Below are 18,943 nucleotides of genomic sequence, written 5' to 3'. Positions count from 1 at the left end.
GCAGAAATACTGTCAACAGCGTGTCAAAAGTACTCATTATGTGTAATTTCAGCTCGGAGCCTTTCGCTGCTTTTTAATGGTTTTTAAGAGCCCTGAAAGTCTGAAACCTTGCATCATCTTTGCTTGTGTCTGTAATGTGTTATTGGTTTACAGTACACCCAGTACACTCTCCTGTAATACCATACTAAGCAAAAATCTTGAGCCAGTTATTCATGTTTTGCTCGAAAAATAGGAAATAGGTCCAGTGATTTATTAAAACATGCAAACATTCATGGAAATACAGTAAATTAGGCAAAAGCAGCGTCTGTACAGTTCTTCAAAAGTCTAAATTTGGTATGACCACCTTTATTCTTCTACACAGCCTTAACTCTCTTGGGCAGCTTTCTTGTAATTTCTTTAAGTAGTCTTCAGGAATACTTATCCAGGTTTCCTGTAGGACATCCAAAGCTCTTCTCTGGATGTTGGCTGCCTTTTATTCCATTCTCAGGGAATAGTGAACGGATCAACTGAAGGGCTCAGGTGCTGTATCAGGTCTTTATTTGATTTGTTCTTGTTTCTTTTTTGACATGACTTTCAGATGCTACTGCCACTTCTTCTTTTGGGACAAACTGCACACAATGCCAAGATATGCCAGGCTTTCAGCTAATTTTGGAATTCACTTGTTGGTGCAAAAATAGTTATGTGTAGACACAATGTTGATTGATTGAGTTAGGTTCCTTTTTATGCTTGAATGTTTGAGAGATCAGTGATAAGTGGCTTAACGAAGAAAGACCACTCATCTGAAAATGGGGAGGTACAAGGCATGGACCAAAAATGTCAGAAAAAGCAGCCAATGTCCAAAGAAAAACTTGGAAAGGCTTTAGAAAGCCTGGAGAGCTACTGCACATTAAAACATCATAAGAAAGCCTGGCTCCTTGGAAGCAAAATGTAAAGAAACAAAGTCTTTTGCAGAGTACTGAACATTTAATTTGCTTTCTGGGTGTTTTCTTAAGTCACTTGTGTGTGACAACTTGAAAAAAACCCACCATGCCTTGTTCTATAGGTTGCTCCATATGCTTTCATGCATGCAGAAAAATGAATGCTGCTTTGAAATGCAGTGAGTAATAATATAGAGCAGTTTAAAAAGCCAAAATTGAGAAACTCTATATGTCACACATCACTACACACAGTATTATTCAAGCTTTAAATTGCAATCTGTAAACATCCTGTAACTGCCGTTTAAAAAGATACAGAGGTGACACCGAGCAGGCTTTTGAATCACAAGTGTGTGTTGCCTCCTGAACAATGCTGGCTCTTTCTATAATATGTAGTATCTATAAACATTTTGACTTGCTTGTAGGGAAATGCATGACAAATATCAAATCTTCCCTTAACCACCAGGTGTCAGTATCTTTTTATATACAATGTGGATCTCTCAGTCAACCTCAGTTCCTGATGACAGGCTAAAATGCTTCAGCTCCCCCGCTGTAACACCACAAAAGGAGCTCTGGGTAAACTGAGGCACTTATCCATCGCTCAGGCTATTAGGGTAAAATCCTGAGCAAACAAAAAACCTAAAGTGATGATGTAGAGACAATAGACGCTGGGGAATTGTGGGTATCTAAATACACCCTTGATTCATGTCAGATTTCATGATATTTCAAACTGAGTAATCCTAGCAGAAATGTGGCTCCCTTGAACTGAATGTTTGCAGATTACTGCTTTTGCCCACAAACCGACTGAAACCAAAAGAAACTCAACACAGTGATGCCAAATACACTGCGGTCTAATGTCACCTTATATTCTCCTCGGGAGAGAATCCCATAATCATGCAGTTTCTTGCATTTGAAGCGAAAGTTGATTTGCCGCATTGAATGTCGAAACCCTTTCTCAGTGACCAACTCAGTAATACAAAAAAAGAACAGTTGACAGGGTTATTTTTATGAATTTAGAGGGTTTGGGGTTTATTTAACCCTGAATAGAAAATGCGACGCATAATGTGGGAGCAAAAGGGTCAGTGTACCATGAATTGATATCAGCATCAAAGCCATGCTGAGCTTGTTTGGCTGAGTGTGTAAAAAAGAGTTGAGAGTGAAGGAGGAAGCCCATCTGATTAGGCAGCACTTTCCCAGCACTGTGCTTCTGGGAGGACATTGATTTTGGCCCGTGTTTTGCAGCTGCAGGATGTCGCTTGTCTGAAGTCCCTGCTAGGCCCTGCGAGGAGGCTAACTCGGCCCCATCCAAAACAAAGACTACAATAGGATATGGAAGGCAAACACCAAACGCGGGCAACCTTTGCCTCAGTTTGTGTTCCTAGACTAAGCGAGACGGGTCAAGTGAAGCTTGTTTCAACATTAGACATGTTGTAGATTCAATGTTATGGCCACTGCGGGTCTGAGATGTCAGTTTGAAAGCATATAATTACTTTAAATGTTGCATATGGTGAATATAGACTATACAGTTTTATGACAAGACCCTGCTTATGTGCTTTGTTGTAAAATTGAATATCTATGCTGAAGTATGCCAGATATGCTTTATTTATATTTTACTAGTCCATGTTAGAAACTTACTTTGCCAAGGAAAAGTCACCAGACAAGAAAAGTGACCGTAACACAAGCCAGCTCGAGCTGAACTGGTGTCTTGTTTCACTTCGAGAAACATCAGCGTTCGCTTGGGTACTTCTAGCGTGGTGAGCATGTTTAAACCCAGCCATGAAAACCTTCTGTGAAATGAAATGTTTCCCACCCATATTATGACAGCTTTGTCCTGAATATAGACAAAAATAGATGCCTGAGACACCGCAAATGATTTGTGTACCTGAAATGCTTTATTTTTTACTCCTTGTTTGAAGTAAGGGCATCCAGCAGAAAAGAAGAAGTCACCCTGCATTTAACTCCCCAAGACATTTATGGACACAATGGGGTTTCAGCATGGACATGACAGCGTCTGAGGAGAGCCAAAAACATACTTCGAGTAGCTGATGTCAGTCTCTGGGAAACAGGTATGTCAACAGGCTCATCCCTGACCTGTCAGAGGTGTGAATATGTACTTGTGGGTGATTATTTGATTGATAAGGATGTTCAAATTTGACCTTTGAAGCAGCCGAATAAACAAAAATTCCACGAGTTTGTAAAACTGAGTCTATCGTCTATTTGCAAGACGATAGACTCAACCCTTCTGTAGATGGTGAAGTAGAGTACAAATGATGACTGATGCACAGTTTGGTTGCAGCAGCCTGAAGAAGGTAGATGGCAGATGGCTCACTGGAAAAGTACTCAGTCACTTACTCACTCACTCATTCACAAAAAGTTTTGGAATCCAGCTGATGAAAAGCATCTTATTAATTTAAGCCAATCTCTCCTTCAAGGTCAACACCTTGTGAAGCAATGCACCACCACATATCCTTGCTATGTCTGGGTTGCTCTTTGGAAGATTTGCTTGCAAATGTTTTCACATTTGCAAAGAATTCATTCCCCAGGGTAACATCCTGACATGTGTACCTGAGTTATGGTCCATGTCTGCACTGAAGGAGTTTTTTTGCTCACCATCCGCCATCCTGGCCTGACTCCCTTCTTCCTAAAAACTACAAATGCACAAGTGCAAGTGGGCAAAAGAGAACATCTACCAGGAAAAGTCTTGGATGTGGTGCAGAGCTGCATAAGAAAATGACCTTGAAGGGAGCCAAATTTAAATCAAGTTCCATTACTTTTTCATTTCACCTTGTAAAGAGGAACTGAGAATGAACGTGAGCAAACAGAGCATGAGCTTGACTCTTGTCTGCAGGTTTTATAAAGCTCAAAATTAGAGAGGCTGTTTCTATTGCATTATTTTATTGTTCCTGTTTAAGCCAACATGAACAATAAAATCACCGTCTTCTGACCAATCGAATCCCAATGAGCCGATTTCATGATGGGCCTTTCATTGAGTTGAAGGACAAAGTCAAGCATCAAGGTAATCTGTCAGTTTTAATTTCTGATAATTTATATGCAAAACTTTCCTTATCATCCAAAACACTTGTCTATAGGACTTTCTGGATTAGCTGCATTAGCTTTGTAGTGAGTGTGGTTCTCAAAGATAATGATGTGTCTATCTCAGCCTACAGCAGCCTAACGTCTAAGCTCCTGAGGGTGACAGATCTTTATTTGGCAATAAAACTCTGCTGACTTATTTATTTTCCCCTCGCCCCATAAGCACAAGGAAGTAAAAAATCTATGCAGACACTCTTCCTCTCTCTAAGCTCACTAAAAGCCAGTTTCACCCAACCTGTTTATGCTTGCATTACAAGGTGATTTATGATCTTGTGCGTAACAGAATTTACACTGCTGGTTTTTTAAATTCACTGAGCCCTTATTTTAGCTTTTTCTTTCCTAATAGCAGCTCCATTTTGATGTCCTCAAGCTGCTCTGCTGCTATGCCAGTAAAGGATTTTTGGGAGGTTTGCAGACAGAGCGAGGCTTGGACAGGGCACAGGGTGCATTTCCGATGGTTGAGCTGCAAGGGGAACAAACTAAACATAGTTGTTGTGCTTCGGGGGGACTGAAGAACAAGGAAAAATACACTGAATAAAAACGAAGTCTCTCCCAATATCCCCTCTGAGGCAAAGCGAAGCCAAGTTTTCAACCATTCTGTGCAGTCAGGGAGGGCACAGAGGTTGTAGAGTACAGAGACGATAAAGTGGAGGAGACTTTTTCTACAGCTGTGCACCAAATATATATTTTAAAAAAAAAACCTTCTAACCATCCACACAAAAGATTTATCCCTCTTCTTCGTTATTATACTCAAACTGTGACAAAGTCTTTCTCATACTTCTCGCCATTATTAGATTTGGATGGCTCTTTGCACATTTGGAAACTGACTCCTCGCACTCACCCACTCCTGGTTCATAATCTATCAACCTGCCAAGGTCCTTATGAAGTCTCCATCCTCTTTGTAAATAAACATTTCACCACCTTCACACTTGAGGGAGACTTAAATGTTTCAGCAGTTACAGTTTATCCGACAGGTCGGTAATTCACGTGTGTTATTAGGAAAAGTGGTGCACCTTCAGACGAGATCGCAGATGCATCATCATCGCCTCGGTAGATGCTGGCACAGGCCGACAGTGTAAGCCAGTTGAAGTGGATTTATTGCTGCAGCATCTGGGGACTGAACATCTGTTTTACTTCTCCAGCTTTCTGATTGTGTTTAACTCGTTTTTTGGGGAAGTCTTTGAGTGGGTCCTCATAAGATTTTATTCTTCTTGCTTAACTACCACGTGCTGGGTGAGGGATTAGCAGCATCATACTAAAAAAAATTCTTGCTGGTTAAAAATCTGAATCAGTAGCTTTTTGGCTGTTTGAATGTAAGGTGTATGGTGTTGTATAAAATAAAACCTAAAATAACCAGGCTGAAGCCATCCAAAGAAAAAGTATTTAAAGAGTCAGCAGTTAGACTGGCCAGGTGCACTGACAAAGTTTGGCTACCAGAAACCTGCAGGCTTTCCTGGTAAAGCACTAAAAAGCACTAAACATGCCTCTGTTATACCTTTCTATACTCTCTGATCATCATCATCATCATCATCATCAGAGAGCAACTTGTAGACTGGAAGAGCCAGTGAACTGAACCTTTAGGATAGTAGGCAACCTGCTCAACCACCCAAGGTACAGCCATCCCTACTAGAGTGAGGGCTGCCGTTAAATAGATGTTACCACAACACCCTGACACAGAATCAAATTGTTTACAAGTTATTTAGCACCAGATTCTCGATTGGGGAGAGGTGACCATCATTCAGCCATCCTCCAGCCCCGTCACGAACAGCTGTCCTTTACCGGCAGGCCAGCTATTTGAGACAAACCGAAGATCCACAGCGATACAGTATCAATGCATCTAGACATCATTCTGACTTAGAGGCTTTCATTTAAGATCCCACAGATGATAGCTTTGCATGTTTGGCTCCTCAGCCAAGCGCACGCACCAAATTTCTGATCTTAAATTGGCATTTGAAGAGTAACAAATGGGCCAGTATTTATAAAACACCTTTCAGTTTGAGTACTCAAAATGCTTTCTACTACAAGCCTCGTTCACATTTTTTTTCTATACTTACAATAACATACTCACACAAAAGCAGTGGGGACAATTCCAACTTGAGTATCTTTCCCAAGGATACATCAAGGTACAGACTAGATAAGTTGGGACTGAACTACTGACCTTCCCGTTAGTAGATGACCTACTCAACCTCTTGAGCAACAGCTGCCCACAGAAGCAGCTAAAATGTGTCACTGCTAAAAGGAGTTGAGGGGTCACGTTAAGACTAGCCAGTCTGTTTTGTGGAACTAGCAAGCTGATAACAGTGTCCTTCAGAGTACTGGGTCTGCACAACGATGTCAAAATAGAAATCTGAAAAAAGCTTAAAAAGCCTCACTACAGGAAAAAAAAATGACATAAATGACAAACTCCAACAAACGGCATCAGGTTTTAAGTGTAAATTAACTGTCAAGTAGAAGTTTTCAAAGTGTTTCCAGTCATTCATTAGTAAGAAGAAGGGAAAAAAAAGCTGAATTAAGTCCAAACTCATGAATGTTATGGACATATTTGTTCCCTTTCCAATTTACACTTCATTTGCAGGTGTTTTCTTGCTCATGCCCTCGAGCCATCACAAGCTGCTTTCATCCCAGCCCAAACCCATGTCCTTAACCTCTGCTCTGCTTCAATCATTGATGGATAACATCCACAGCAGACTGTCTAACTGGTCATCGCATCGCGCTCCGCATCCTGATGATGTGACTTTTTAAACACTCACTATCATCTGTTTGGCGCAGGACCTGGCATTTACACAGACGGGAAGATTTTTTCCCATGCATACTAATGTGTTCCTCAAAAACTCTCTGCTGTTTAGTTCCAGGGAATGGGCTGCTCTTTCTGGCTGCAAAAATGTGCAGGAAGTGGTTTGCAATTGTCACGCTAAGCAAAGGTTATCATGAAAGTGTTTAATAGTGCAATGCTGCTGCGCACACCAGCGTCTTTACATCCTGACTTCTCTCCCTGTGTTTCTACCTCTTACAAATTTTTCTGCATCCACTGTTTAGACCATCCCATTCTTACAATTTGGCTACGTCTCCGATGATATGCCTCTTTCTACATCCAGCATTCTTGCTGCTCCTTGCTTCTCCCCCTCAGTAAGGTCGATGGTTTCAGTGGAGAAACCCAAACATGACAGTCCCCTGAAACCCTATCAGTTATCTGTTCATTTATGTAGACACAGACCGTCGGGGCCAAAGTCAACCTTCTCTTATTAGGATTCGGTTGTAGCCTGAAGATGTTTTCTTTTCTCCTCGTTTTTGCTGTTGATACGCAGGATGTGGGGCTTTTCAAGGGCACTCTTTAATTGAGAATCAAAGAGTCAGAAAGATAATCAATTTAAGACAACACAGAGCAGACGCTGGATAATGATACTGCTTTTAGCCAGAGGGACGACATGAGCTGTCCAAAACATACAACGGAACAAACAAACAATCAAAATAGAACATTTTATTACAAGTACAAAACACAAACGGAGAAAAGGTTCACAATCAGTGCTGAAAATGTTAATTTCTTTTGTTTTTTTAACTCTTTTTTTCCTGATTGATTAAAAATGATTTCATTGCACTCCAATCCTTTTACAAAACAAAAATTAATATCACTTAAATATATATATATATATATTTAATATAAAAATGAATAACTTACAGTATATTTGAAGATAATCAAAGTATAATGATTATCTACATATACAAAAAAATAATAATTTTTGAGTATTTTGGAAATTTACAAACAATTAAGGTGCACTCAAGTGCCTAAAGCTTGGCTACATCAGTGATTATAACGAAATACATAAACAACATCAATAGACTGTATATAGTGGTAATATACAGTAGGATACCAATAGTCTCCATAACAAATATGACTACATAACAGATATGTGGGTCAAATGATTTTATGTGCTTCTTAGAATACAAAATGACATGAACACTGTATGAAACCTGTGAAACGCCCAAACGCATGAAGTCTCTGTAATGGTACACAGAGAAAATGCATTGTTTTGCACTTTAAACAAACGTCCAACCACTGAGGTGTTGTGTAACTTGACAAGTTGCTTTCCCACTCTAACTGATGTATATTCTGCACTTTTGTCAACAAACTTGCTGCCGGACACAAGCTGGAACTGCAGCACACTTGAGCTTATAAGCTGCTGACACTGTCAGTGTGGGGGGTTTCCCCTCTGAGGTCAAAAGCTTTGATCCTTATATCAGAGCATTCCTGTGAAGGCAGAGCACACAGCATGGTGGTGTGATGCCCGTAGCACCAAAGTGAGCAGCTATGAGGAGTTGTGATGGTAGTAATGTCCTTTGTTACCACACTGTCAGCTGTAAACTGGTATAGTAAAAACCACACACTGAACAGTCTGCGCTGTTAAAAGGACCCATTTTACATTTAAATATATTGCATCAGTTAAAATAGTCTTTGCAGTTTTGGTATAAAACAAATTAATTTACAGATTATTTACAAGTGATCAAAGCTAAAATTTTACGCTGCCTTTAAATGCATGTTTCTGTCTTTAAATAAGCCCATATATACAAATTAGCGTGGTCCACGACTATTGTGCAAATCCTTACTGGATTAAAATAATGTCTCTGTGGTACTGTAGGTTGTCAGCTTATGTTGAGAGGAAACCTTTGTTTATTTGAACCAGTGCAGGTAGTTTGTTTTGAGAGCGGGGAAGCACATGTTGTTGCTGCACGAGCCCCCGTAGCTGGGAGGGCATGCGGAGCAGGGTACGCCTACTTTGTAGGGAGCCTCTCCGATCCAGTTACCCCTGGAAGACAGTAACATCTAGTGTGAATGAACCACAAAAATAACCACAGAGCTAGAAAGGAAGTAGCAGTTGCCTAAGCGATTGATTTTCAGCCATTTTTTCAGTCATTCTGTGGTCTTCATTAGCAGAAAGACTACCTGGTGTAGAAGATCTTTGGGTATATGACTGAAACATTGAGTACGATCCCTAAATGGAAATGGGTGTGAAATTGCTTTTTACATGTGTAAAAAACATAAGGTTCAGATTTCAGTGACTATTGCATATTCCAGAGCCAGCTGGAATCATGCACAGAACTTCTCGTTGTAGACCGTGACAACAGTGACCTCTGCAGGACCGTGTAAAGCACAAGAGCACGGAGACCACATTCCCAGTTAGCAAGCTAAAAGTGGGTCATGAGCCAGTTCTTCTCACACGTATGTCTCAAACTAGTGAGATTAAAGAACCTCGGGTCACAAGTCAGTCACAAGTCTGGGTGTTCTTTGATTCTCTGAGATATTTAGAGACTTTTTCTTTTGGTTCGTGGCCCTCCGGTGCTTTGGTGCTCCTACCATAATGGGTGGCATTTCGCAGCTAAGCACAGAACAGAGCAAACTGTGTCAGGATTAAGCCTGTCGTCAGCGTGTCGTCATCAGGTTAACAAGTTCATTAGAAATAAAAGGTTTCCTTTCAGCGTGAAAGCTACACTACGTGAGATTGTGTAACATGAACCACACAGTTAACTGTCAGGTTAGCAAGTACACTTACTTAGGAGAGTAGTTACAAACTAAATATGTCGCCCTCTTCCACACCGCACCCCACACATTCATGTTGTGGCACGTGTGCACGGCACAGCCGACTTTGTTGGATGTTGCCCAGACCATCTGCATATTAAAAAGAGCAGCTGTTACTTGAAGTCCCCCCAGCAGCATTTCTACTGTAGCCTGAGTAAGTGCGCGACTACTACCTGTGTGTAATGGGTACACATGGGTCCGTAGCATCTGAGTGGGCACCGAGGGTTGCAGTCACGGGGGTAGGGGAAGGCGTAATCTTTCACCTCATCATACCACGGCTTCACCAGCTGAAGAATGGATCGATATCTGTGAACAGAACACTTAAATTTCAGCAAGACTCATATTATCAGTTGTGACTTGTGTCATTATAATTTTTTCAAGCAAATGGAATATCACAGCATTTGCAATTCCAGCAGCAGGGGAAATGATGGGAAAATTATGAAAATCTGTTATTTTGTTTGGCAAATTGGAAGAAGATTAAAGAACTGTTTACTATAGCCCTGATCTAGTTTTGTCCAGGTATGTGTGAAGATATTTTAGTTTCCTCCATCGGCTGACATCTCATATCTTAAACCCTTTAGTTTTCCAGTTTAGTCACTCACCTCGGTATGACTATAATAACCGACTTTCAATGGTTTCCATGGTTTTCAATGGTTCAGTGCCACATAAACAGGAATCGTGAATAAAGCACCTTGATATTGTGATATATATAAGTGTCAGTATAATGATTTTAAAAATCTTCTTCTTCACATTGAGTTTTAGATATGTTTGTATCCTATACACTAAGATACTGGCAAAAAAAGTAAAAAAATAAAAAAAAAAAAGTTTTCACCAATTTTTGTGGCTCCACAAGAAACATCAGTTTCCTTGTTGTTGTTTTTTTAGAGATGTATTAATGAGTTCAGAAGGACATGTTCAAATAGCCTGTACTCCATGTGGCTCCTCAATAAAATCTAAAAGTAGGAACACATGAAGGTGCCCTCTGTTTCCAAATGGAAAATCAAGACCCAGTAAAAGGGACAGGCTTTTGTCCTCATGGGTCATGGCTGAAAGCAAGGTTTTTGTGTTTATTTGAAGGGTCACAGGAGCATTCCTTAGCCAGTCACCAGGTCACAGTGGAAAAACCTTAAAGGGAAAGAAGAAGGGGGCAACAAGGCAGCGACCATGACTGCTGAGAGAGGGTCAGCAGATGTCAGGGAAGGGGGGGTGGAGTCAAAGGTCACTCACCGTCCTGTCCTGACTGAGAGGTTTTGACCCAGGAACCTGAGGAGGTGAGGCGGCCCATGCTCCCACAGGCAGGCATGAGCCCAGTCCTCGGCCGTCTTTGCCAGTGTGTCGTCCCACACCTAAAAACACACAGAGATTAGGTGGAAGCAAGAAAACCCATTACATAACCAAGGGGAAAATATCAGCACAAGATCTTCATTTAGCAGCGCGATATGAGATAAGAGTTGGCACACTGAGCTCTTAGCAATGTTGCAGGCGTTACTATGGCAAAACACAAAAATCATCCATCGAATTAGTTGCATAAGAGGAGACACTTTGTTTCCTAGTCACCCTTACTGAGTGACCCTTTCGAGGAATACATTTTTTATTATAATGAATGAAGGCTGAACAGCTTGTTCTACACTTGCACACAAGGGTGCCATTAGGAATGGATCATGACTGCAGCCCTTTAACAAAAAGTAGTCAACTGATTTTTTAGAGGAAAAGGACAACACTAATAATATTTTACTGATAACACAACGTAAGAGCTGGAAATGGCAGTTTTAAATCGAAACACATCAGTCTAAGCGCTTATGTTTGTCAGCCAAAACAGCATATGTCCAAATGAACAAAATGCAAGCATCAAGTCTGTTTTTGGACTTGAAACTCTTTAACATCTAACAGGTCAACTGGATGTTTCCATTACAGCAGGCTTCTGGTATCATACATGACACCCTCTTCTTTTGGAAGTGACTACCTTGGTGGTCTGCTGCAGCATGATCTGCTAAACAGCTGATGATGTCAAGTAGACCCTAAAAACGCTTCCTAAATAAAGTAGTGCGACTATTAAAATGAGCTAGCATTACTTTCATAACTCTTATATTTCATTGGTGCATGTTGGAGCTGAAATATCCTGTTCATGGAACACATGGCTGCAGTAAAATCGTGCAATAAATATATGTATATATATATGTTTAAATCAAAATCTGTCACCTACCATGTATTCCATATTGGATGCCGGAGGAAACACTTTGCCTCTCACTTTGTTGTGGTAATCAAGAATTGCGAGCATGTCGTTCTGACTAATGTACCGCTTCCTCCTGGTTTTTGAAAAAGTCACAGTGTCTGTTCCAAAGTCGAGCGCTGCGCCAAGGCTGGTGATATTGGCGGCTGGCGGGGACGTGGACACAACAGGAATAGTCACTGCCAGTGCACTTGCTCCGCAAGATATGCACAAGAGTACTAAGTCTAAGGTAAATAGCTGAGGTTTCATGTTTGCTCTTTAGCAAACCGCAGAAGAGAATATCCCACGTCCTGGAGGACTCTGAAAAATTAAAAAAGAAAGAGAGAGAGAGAGAGACTTAATGGATTGTCGTTTAAAAATGCGATGCACTACAATCCAGGTACGCTTACATCAAGTTTAAAACCTCCCTCTTTGTAACAATACAGTACAGCAACACCGGTCGCATTCCTCTTACTTTTCCTTGCGCGGTGGTACCTTGTCCCTGCGTTGCCAAGGCGGTATCACCTCTAAAGCCTCTGTGAGGGATCGGAGAGAGGGAGGGCTGCAAGTGGGTAGTTTTTGCGCTTTGCAAACTTTGTGAGTGTTTCAGGAGAAGTTCGTTTTTTCGGGCTTATATATGGTAATGGGGAATGCAGGAAGTGAGTCTGCCTCGGAGGTAGACGAGCCCCTCCTTGACACCTGAAACAGAACATCACCGAGAGGCGTTGTGTTTGTTTCCTCTTAATCCTTTCCCTGTAGAATTTGCCTAATTTCCTAAAAGCGTTAATAAAGTAAAACGACAAGGAAAAACAAGCTGTGGCACAGGTCTTTATCATGCACGTGCTTTAATGTGATTCATCTACAGATTTATTGGAGGGAGAGGAGGTTATCTTACTAATACTGAGTAAATGGACTGGACTAGAGGGTTAAGTTGTTCTTAATAACCAAACTGGCACTTTAGCTCCACATTCAGGTGACAGATTTGCACTTGCCGCATGCGCCACTGATCACATATTCAGCACAAACGCAGCACTTTTATCAGTGAAATCAGTGTGAGAGCTGGGTCTCGTCCTATCAGCCTTCTTTGTGGTATTCATCATACTATAAAGATTACACTTGTTCAGAGTGTGCCTCCAGCTATGTGTTTTGCCAGTGCATATTCAGTGCCAAGAGAGAGGAAGAAAAAGAAAAAAAAACCTTCTGCAGGTCATCATTTTCATTGGCAGCTGGTGAACAAATTAAAGCAACGTGACGCAGGAACACTTTTTCTCCCCCTTTTCACTCTCTTTCTCTCCCCCTCGTCTGCAGTCGGCAACTGGTGCTTTCCCCAAAAAAATCTTCTTGGAAGTGATGTCCTTTTCAGGTGGTGCAGTTGGTGGAAGGGATATATCATTCAAGCGGGTTGCATGGCAAAGACTTTCTCCTTCATTTCACTCCATCCATACATTTCTGCTCCTGCTCTCCACCGCTGTGGTTTCACTGGGATGGAAAATCGTCAGAGTAAGAGGGTGAATCATGACAGATTAGTTTAATTACTTCCCAGCACAGATCCAGCACTTTGTTTAATACTCAGATGTGAACCCAGTTTTTTTTTTCTCAGAAATAAGTCAGATTTTTTAAAAAGGCTATGACAGGTTTTGAGATGTGAGATTGACTCTAGTAACTCAATGAGACCTGTACTTACCTTTGAGTGAACTGTAGAAGCTAGTCAAAGACGAAAAAGTACATTTAACCCCAAAAATATTTTTCATGCACATATTTTAAAGCCATTGTGTTGGAATTATATCAGTCTACATATAATTCTATTTAGCCAATTCAGTACCTTTTGAGATAAAATGTAATTAGGTTTCCTTTTTTCCTGTTGTGACTCTGCACCGTCACATCTGCTCAGTATTTTGACTCATCCTCTCATATGGTATCAATAGTCAGGCCACTCTCCAGCCAGCTCAGCCCACCGGCCAAAGATTCTAATCAACACAGTGCTGAGATCTTATCCTCGGGTTTATTGCCATATTATAATCCATATCATCAGATTAGCTTAAGATACACCTGCTTCGCTGAATTTCACACTGTTTAATCAGCTGTGTGCCTCTGATCCAGGACTAAATAACAGAGTCAAAAGTTCAGTTTCAATGTGCAAAAGCTGGCAATGGGATTGAATAGAATACTGTACTTCTACAGTAAGTCTATCCCCCTTGCTCTGTTTCCCATACAAGCACACACACACACACATACACACACAACTCCTTCATGTGCAGCTCCTCAAGGCCCCAGATGATATTCCCTCAGTCTCAGAGTGCTGGTCCTTGTTTGCGCAGTGAACCCAGTGACTTCGAAAGAGGTTGAAGTATATTATCATATTATCAGTAGAGTAATTGGGGCATTATTTGGGGCACATGCTTCTTCAAGGGGGCCTGGGTATGTTTTGAAAAGGCATTCTTTTTTAGACAGCGCATTTATTTACCTACAACATATTGTTCCAAGTTTCCCTCATGCTTTTCCCCCTCTCCAGAGGCCTCCTGAATCCTAGAGCTGATGCCAGTACTGCAGAGGGGATGAGGTGCACTAGTGAGGAAAAGGGAAAGCAAGAAAGAATAGCCTGCAGACCATAGAAAGACTCAACAAGTGTTTCATTACGTTTCTAGATGGCAGAAGGTTTCAAAACTCAAGTACAGAGAGGAAAATGAGTAAATAGAATTTGCATGAATAGTGCAGAGCCTCACGTACAACTATGCACTCTCTGTTCATAAAAGTTTAAGCAAATTAGTCTTGTTGGACACTTTTTGACCCATGGTCTGGAGTACATCGCTCTGACTTGGACAGTTCAATAAGTAACACAATCTCCTGAGGATGCCTCTTTGCTCTGTCCATGATTCCAGCAATCAAAGCACGTGCTGTAGACTCCAGCTCAGCTGTGCACTCCACCCAAGGTTATTGTTACTTTGCTGGCAGAATCCACCATGCATGGGAAAGAGATCGGCAGCATGTGAATGGACGTATGAAAAAGAGGCATAATGACTTAAAAGACCAACACTTTTCAGAGCCTATGTGTATAATTTTTTAACAGGGCTATCCTGAGAGTTTACATTTGGGTAAGGAGTTACGCTCTTAACTCTTAAATGTAATGTGAATTATGGCTCAAAAAATATGCATATTTGCTTTCTTTCCCATAGTTAGATTCAAAGATTAATACTACCTTTCATTTCTTTTTCGATATAGAGCTGTGTAACAGATAGCACAAAGTGGGTTGGATAAGCATAGAATCAACAAAGCAATAAATTCAGATTAATATCAAAATGTATATAATGTTTGTTTATTTAATGAAAAAAAAAAGCAAAAATGTCGATGTCTCTTAAGCGGGACTAACTGAGCTGTCCTCTCCCAGCTCATAGGTTATCATCTTAAAATTCCCAACTTTACAGCATTAAAAGCATTAAAGCATATTACAAAAAAGGTTTTGACCTCTCTGGATAGTTTCTCACATCATGAAAGCTCTACATGGGTGATTATTTTTTAATAACTTATACCAGCACAGGCAGTATTTGTGTCTGCTAAGACCAAGTCGCCAAACTCACATTAGCTCCTTTTGAAACTTTTAAATGGGCATATCTGCCTAATATCATGATTTTGTTTGGTAAATAACATCCAAGAAATTGGTGCTTCTGTTTGCTCAGCCTGTTTCATAGCACTACTTAGTAGTTATGTGTCTGTGCAGTTTGTGAATGTAGCATGCTAACCAAGCTAGCTAGCTGGAGGTAGCTGATGACTTAGGTCTGCACCTTCTTCAAATATGGTAACTTCTGGATTGAGAATACAAGCAGAGAGTAACACTGAGGATTTAAATTTTAGAGTCCAGAACCAATAGGTGACCTAACATTGGTTATATCTAAGTTTTATACAGTCTATGTTCTCAGTTTATGGGCATCATGCTAACCTAAGTTAACAATCTGCAAGCTCTCGCCTCGATATCAAATTCCTCAGAAAGTCAAGTTATTCGTTTCAATCAACCATGTAGACTAATACATGTGACTGAAGAGGTCATATTAAAACCTCTATACTCTGAGTTTTATAAAAGAAACTTTAAACAAACCAACAACTTTATGCTAAACATTACCTTTTTGCCATTGGGGCAGTACAAGGGTGGGGAAGTTGTGATGTCATGAGTTGGTTTTTGTTGGCTATGGGGCAGAAAGAAATAGTGACATTTCAAGACTAGTTTACATTGGTAAAGAGCCCAGCCTCTAACTCCAAGCTGTCTCGACTGCTTTCTTCCACACGCAGCTGTTAAACATTGTATCAGTGGAATATACAGTTACATAGCAAATAGTATACGTTTCACACAGTCTGGTACCTTTAACAGCAGTTGTTACAGTGAAAAAAATCCCAAAGGGTGAGAAAACTTCAACCCAGTGTCCTCATCAGAAGTTCAGGGGTGGATTATTACTCCTTTGCTGTCCAAAGGGAAACAAGCACAGTAATTAAGTCAATAAATAATTCAGTCTTCTGTTCAGAGAGTCCTTACTGAGCTCTAGTTTGATTTTAAATTAAATTCCTGCTTTGTTTAGACTGTGTATACATCGTGGTGTTATAATATCACTGATAAAGTAACTTTTTATGGTGTCTAACCCACAAGAAGATTGTTGCAGTGCTAGTTGGTACTGAAACCACTTATTTCTGAGAGATAACCCAATTTAACAAAGTCATAGCCCTTTTCTTTGACTTCTCAATGAAATCTAAAGTGATTTTGTCCTATCCCAGAAGGGAAACAGACTATAAAGGCCATCCAGGTAAGTTAAAGACTATACGTCAAGTAACGCAGAGAGCACCTGAGGTTAAGATCAGCAGCATTTAAAGACCAGTGTGATCCCACGTAAAATAGGTAATAAACCTGAGAGGCATGAGAGACAATACACAAGCTAGCAAGTTGCTGTACCAGCGACTTTGGTCAATGGCCTATAAAGTACTAGAGACAAACTTAGCAAACATTATGTCAGCAGAGCATACACAATTAAACACCCCTTTTCCCGTAACACTGTTTAGAGTGTGGGAAAAACCTGGCGATTGCTCGAGCGGAGGGGATTCTTCAGGAATAAGCCACTCAGCTTGTGTATCTATTTTTGACATGTTACATTCCTTTGCCCCCAGATATTCTCACCCATCTATTAGACATCTACAGCCATTTTTGATACCTGGGCCTTGTCAAACTGGACAGAGACATGGCTGTGGTCACAGACAGATTTCTCACGAGGTTCAGATGTCAGCTGAGAGTGAGACAGGCAAACATGAAAAACTCCAGCAAGAGCTAAATTTAGAGCTGAGATTTTTTATGATGTATCTTTATGACAGCAGCCACAAAAAACTATCACTTTGAACTCAGCCGTGACCTGGCAAAAATCAAAACGACCAATATTTCTTCTTCGAGACATCGCCTAATGGTAAATTTTGTGAATATTTTTTTGACAAGAGTATTTCAGCGTTGTGTTGGCATCCGTGATTTTTTTTCCAACAAAGTCTGCCTTTTATTTTTTAATATTTTCAGAAGTTGTTCAGGTATTTGTTAATTTAGTTTCTTGCTAAATTAGATGAGATAAATGCTAGCAGTGTTGTCTGTATTTTATGATGTGTTGAGGTTTTGCAGACATGTGACAACTAATCATGTGAACTTGTCCACCATTTCGTAACAATCACAGTGACAATGTTGGATCAAGTAAATAAGGCCTCCATGGTCACACAGGCCTAGACACTGGTCAGTGACCATCTGGCAACCAGCTGTCCCAAGGAAAAAATTAGTATTCCCTGTCCAGCTGTGAGTGGTTGCTGGATGTTGATGGCAGTTACTGGAAAATGACGCGAAAGCCCCAGTTACGCAGACCTACAGACCAGTCAGTGATTCCCTGGCAACCACTTGTAACCAGGGAAAAATTAGTATTCTCCAAAGGTTTGCAAAACCCCCTTGTTGTCACGGTTGAGGATAGAGTGGACTCAGGCAGGTCGACCGGTCGGGGCACCGTCCGACCCTGACACTTGTGATTGCTTTGGTCACTAGCATAGTGGTGCAGTCACAGTTTGAATGGAAGTGACGGAGTTGTCTATTAACACTGTCCTGCTTCTCCACACAGTGAAACTGACATGTTCAACAAAACAGGAAACAGTTTGCCTTTAAAGTAAAACGCTTTCAAAAGTGTTGGCTGTAGCTTTGAGGCACAACTTTTACTTTGAAGGTGAAGCTTCCTAGTGAAGTTTTTTTGAGTTGAACTACCACTTGGCTAGGAGTTAGCAAGTGTTTGCAGAAACGCACAAAAACTACAGGCAACTGCTGTCATTAGCTATAAACCAAAGCAATCTGTAGGAGGTTTTTGGTGAAGCAGTTTCTTTCTCCTAGCACCAATGGCAACCGGTCAAGGAATACACATTTCCAGTGAGTGGTTGGCTCAAATCTCTTACAGCAGACAGTATGTATGAGGTCAGGGGAGAAACCTCAATAGGTAATTAGAAAGTATCCACGATGTGGCTACTGGCACCATGTTTTACCGTGAGCTGAATCCAGCATAAAGATTAAGTTGTAGCACTATAAGAAGTATAAGAGCCAAACTGTTTCCTGCTGCTATAGCTTTTATAGCTTTTAAAATCACCCCTTTAATAAAGTTCAGCCACTAACCTGTTAAATCTAGTAAAATCTGTTGTCTCAAAGTAATGGGAATAAAATTTATTCTGATGAACCTACATATCGTACAGTAGCTTTTATAGAGATGAAAAGCAAGAACAGATACCTACCACCTGCACGCCTTACTGAAATTATGTGCTGCAGTTCATACAGTTATAATGTTGCTTAGGATTTGTAATCATCTAACAGTCCTAAAGAAATGCTTTTTCTCAAAAAAGAAAAAAAAACTGCTGAAAAGGCTTGAGTATCAGAACCTACGTGGGTGGTTAAAGACTTGATCCTTGCTTATTTGGCACCTGGAAAGAGCTTTTATGTGGCTGGGAAGCACGGGCCTGCAGCTTGGAGAATTCCTGTTCAGAGTGCAGCGGTGACATCTGGTGAACTGTACCATTCATCATTAAAGAATATGCAAATTGTTATGTGGGATTATTTTTTATGTCAGATTTTCTTCCTTGATCCTATTAGAGGCCGTTCAACTAGCTACCTGCCAG

General features: G+C 40.7%; 1 protein-coding gene across 2 annotated transcripts; it reads right to left on the bottom strand.

Annotated features, from left to right (window-relative positions):
• Positions 1-6,561: 6,561 nt before the first annotated feature.
• On the bottom strand, positions 6,562-12,421 carry pi15a (peptidase inhibitor 15a). Of its 2 annotated transcripts, none has more exons than XM_005912143.3 (6): positions 12,199-12,421; positions 11,783-12,109; positions 10,807-10,925; positions 9,753-9,885; positions 9,554-9,669; positions 6,562-8,809 (listed from the first exon to the last, which is right to left on the bottom strand). In XM_005912143.3, exons 2-6 carry the CDS (start codon positions 12,056-12,058, stop codon positions 8,674-8,676), a joined length of 780 nt encoding a protein of 259 aa, XP_005912205.1. In that variant the 5' UTR covers positions 12,059-12,109; positions 12,199-12,421; the 3' UTR covers positions 6,562-8,673. The 2 variants fall into 2 exon arrangements, with proteins under 2 accessions (XP_005912205.1, XP_005912204.1); XM_005912142.3 differs by having other exon boundaries at positions 6,564-8,809; positions 12,264-12,418.
• Positions 12,422-18,943: the final 6,522 nt, after the last annotated feature.

This window comes from Haplochromis burtoni, unplaced genomic scaffold (assembly GCF_018398535.1).
Source record: "Haplochromis burtoni strain Fernald_Lab_line unplaced genomic scaffold, NCSU_Asbu1 Contig_1, whole genome shotgun sequence".
Taxonomy (NCBI): domain Eukaryota; kingdom Metazoa; phylum Chordata; class Actinopteri; order Cichliformes; family Cichlidae; genus Haplochromis; species Haplochromis burtoni.
This window is presented reverse-complemented; position numbering and strand designations above follow the sequence as displayed.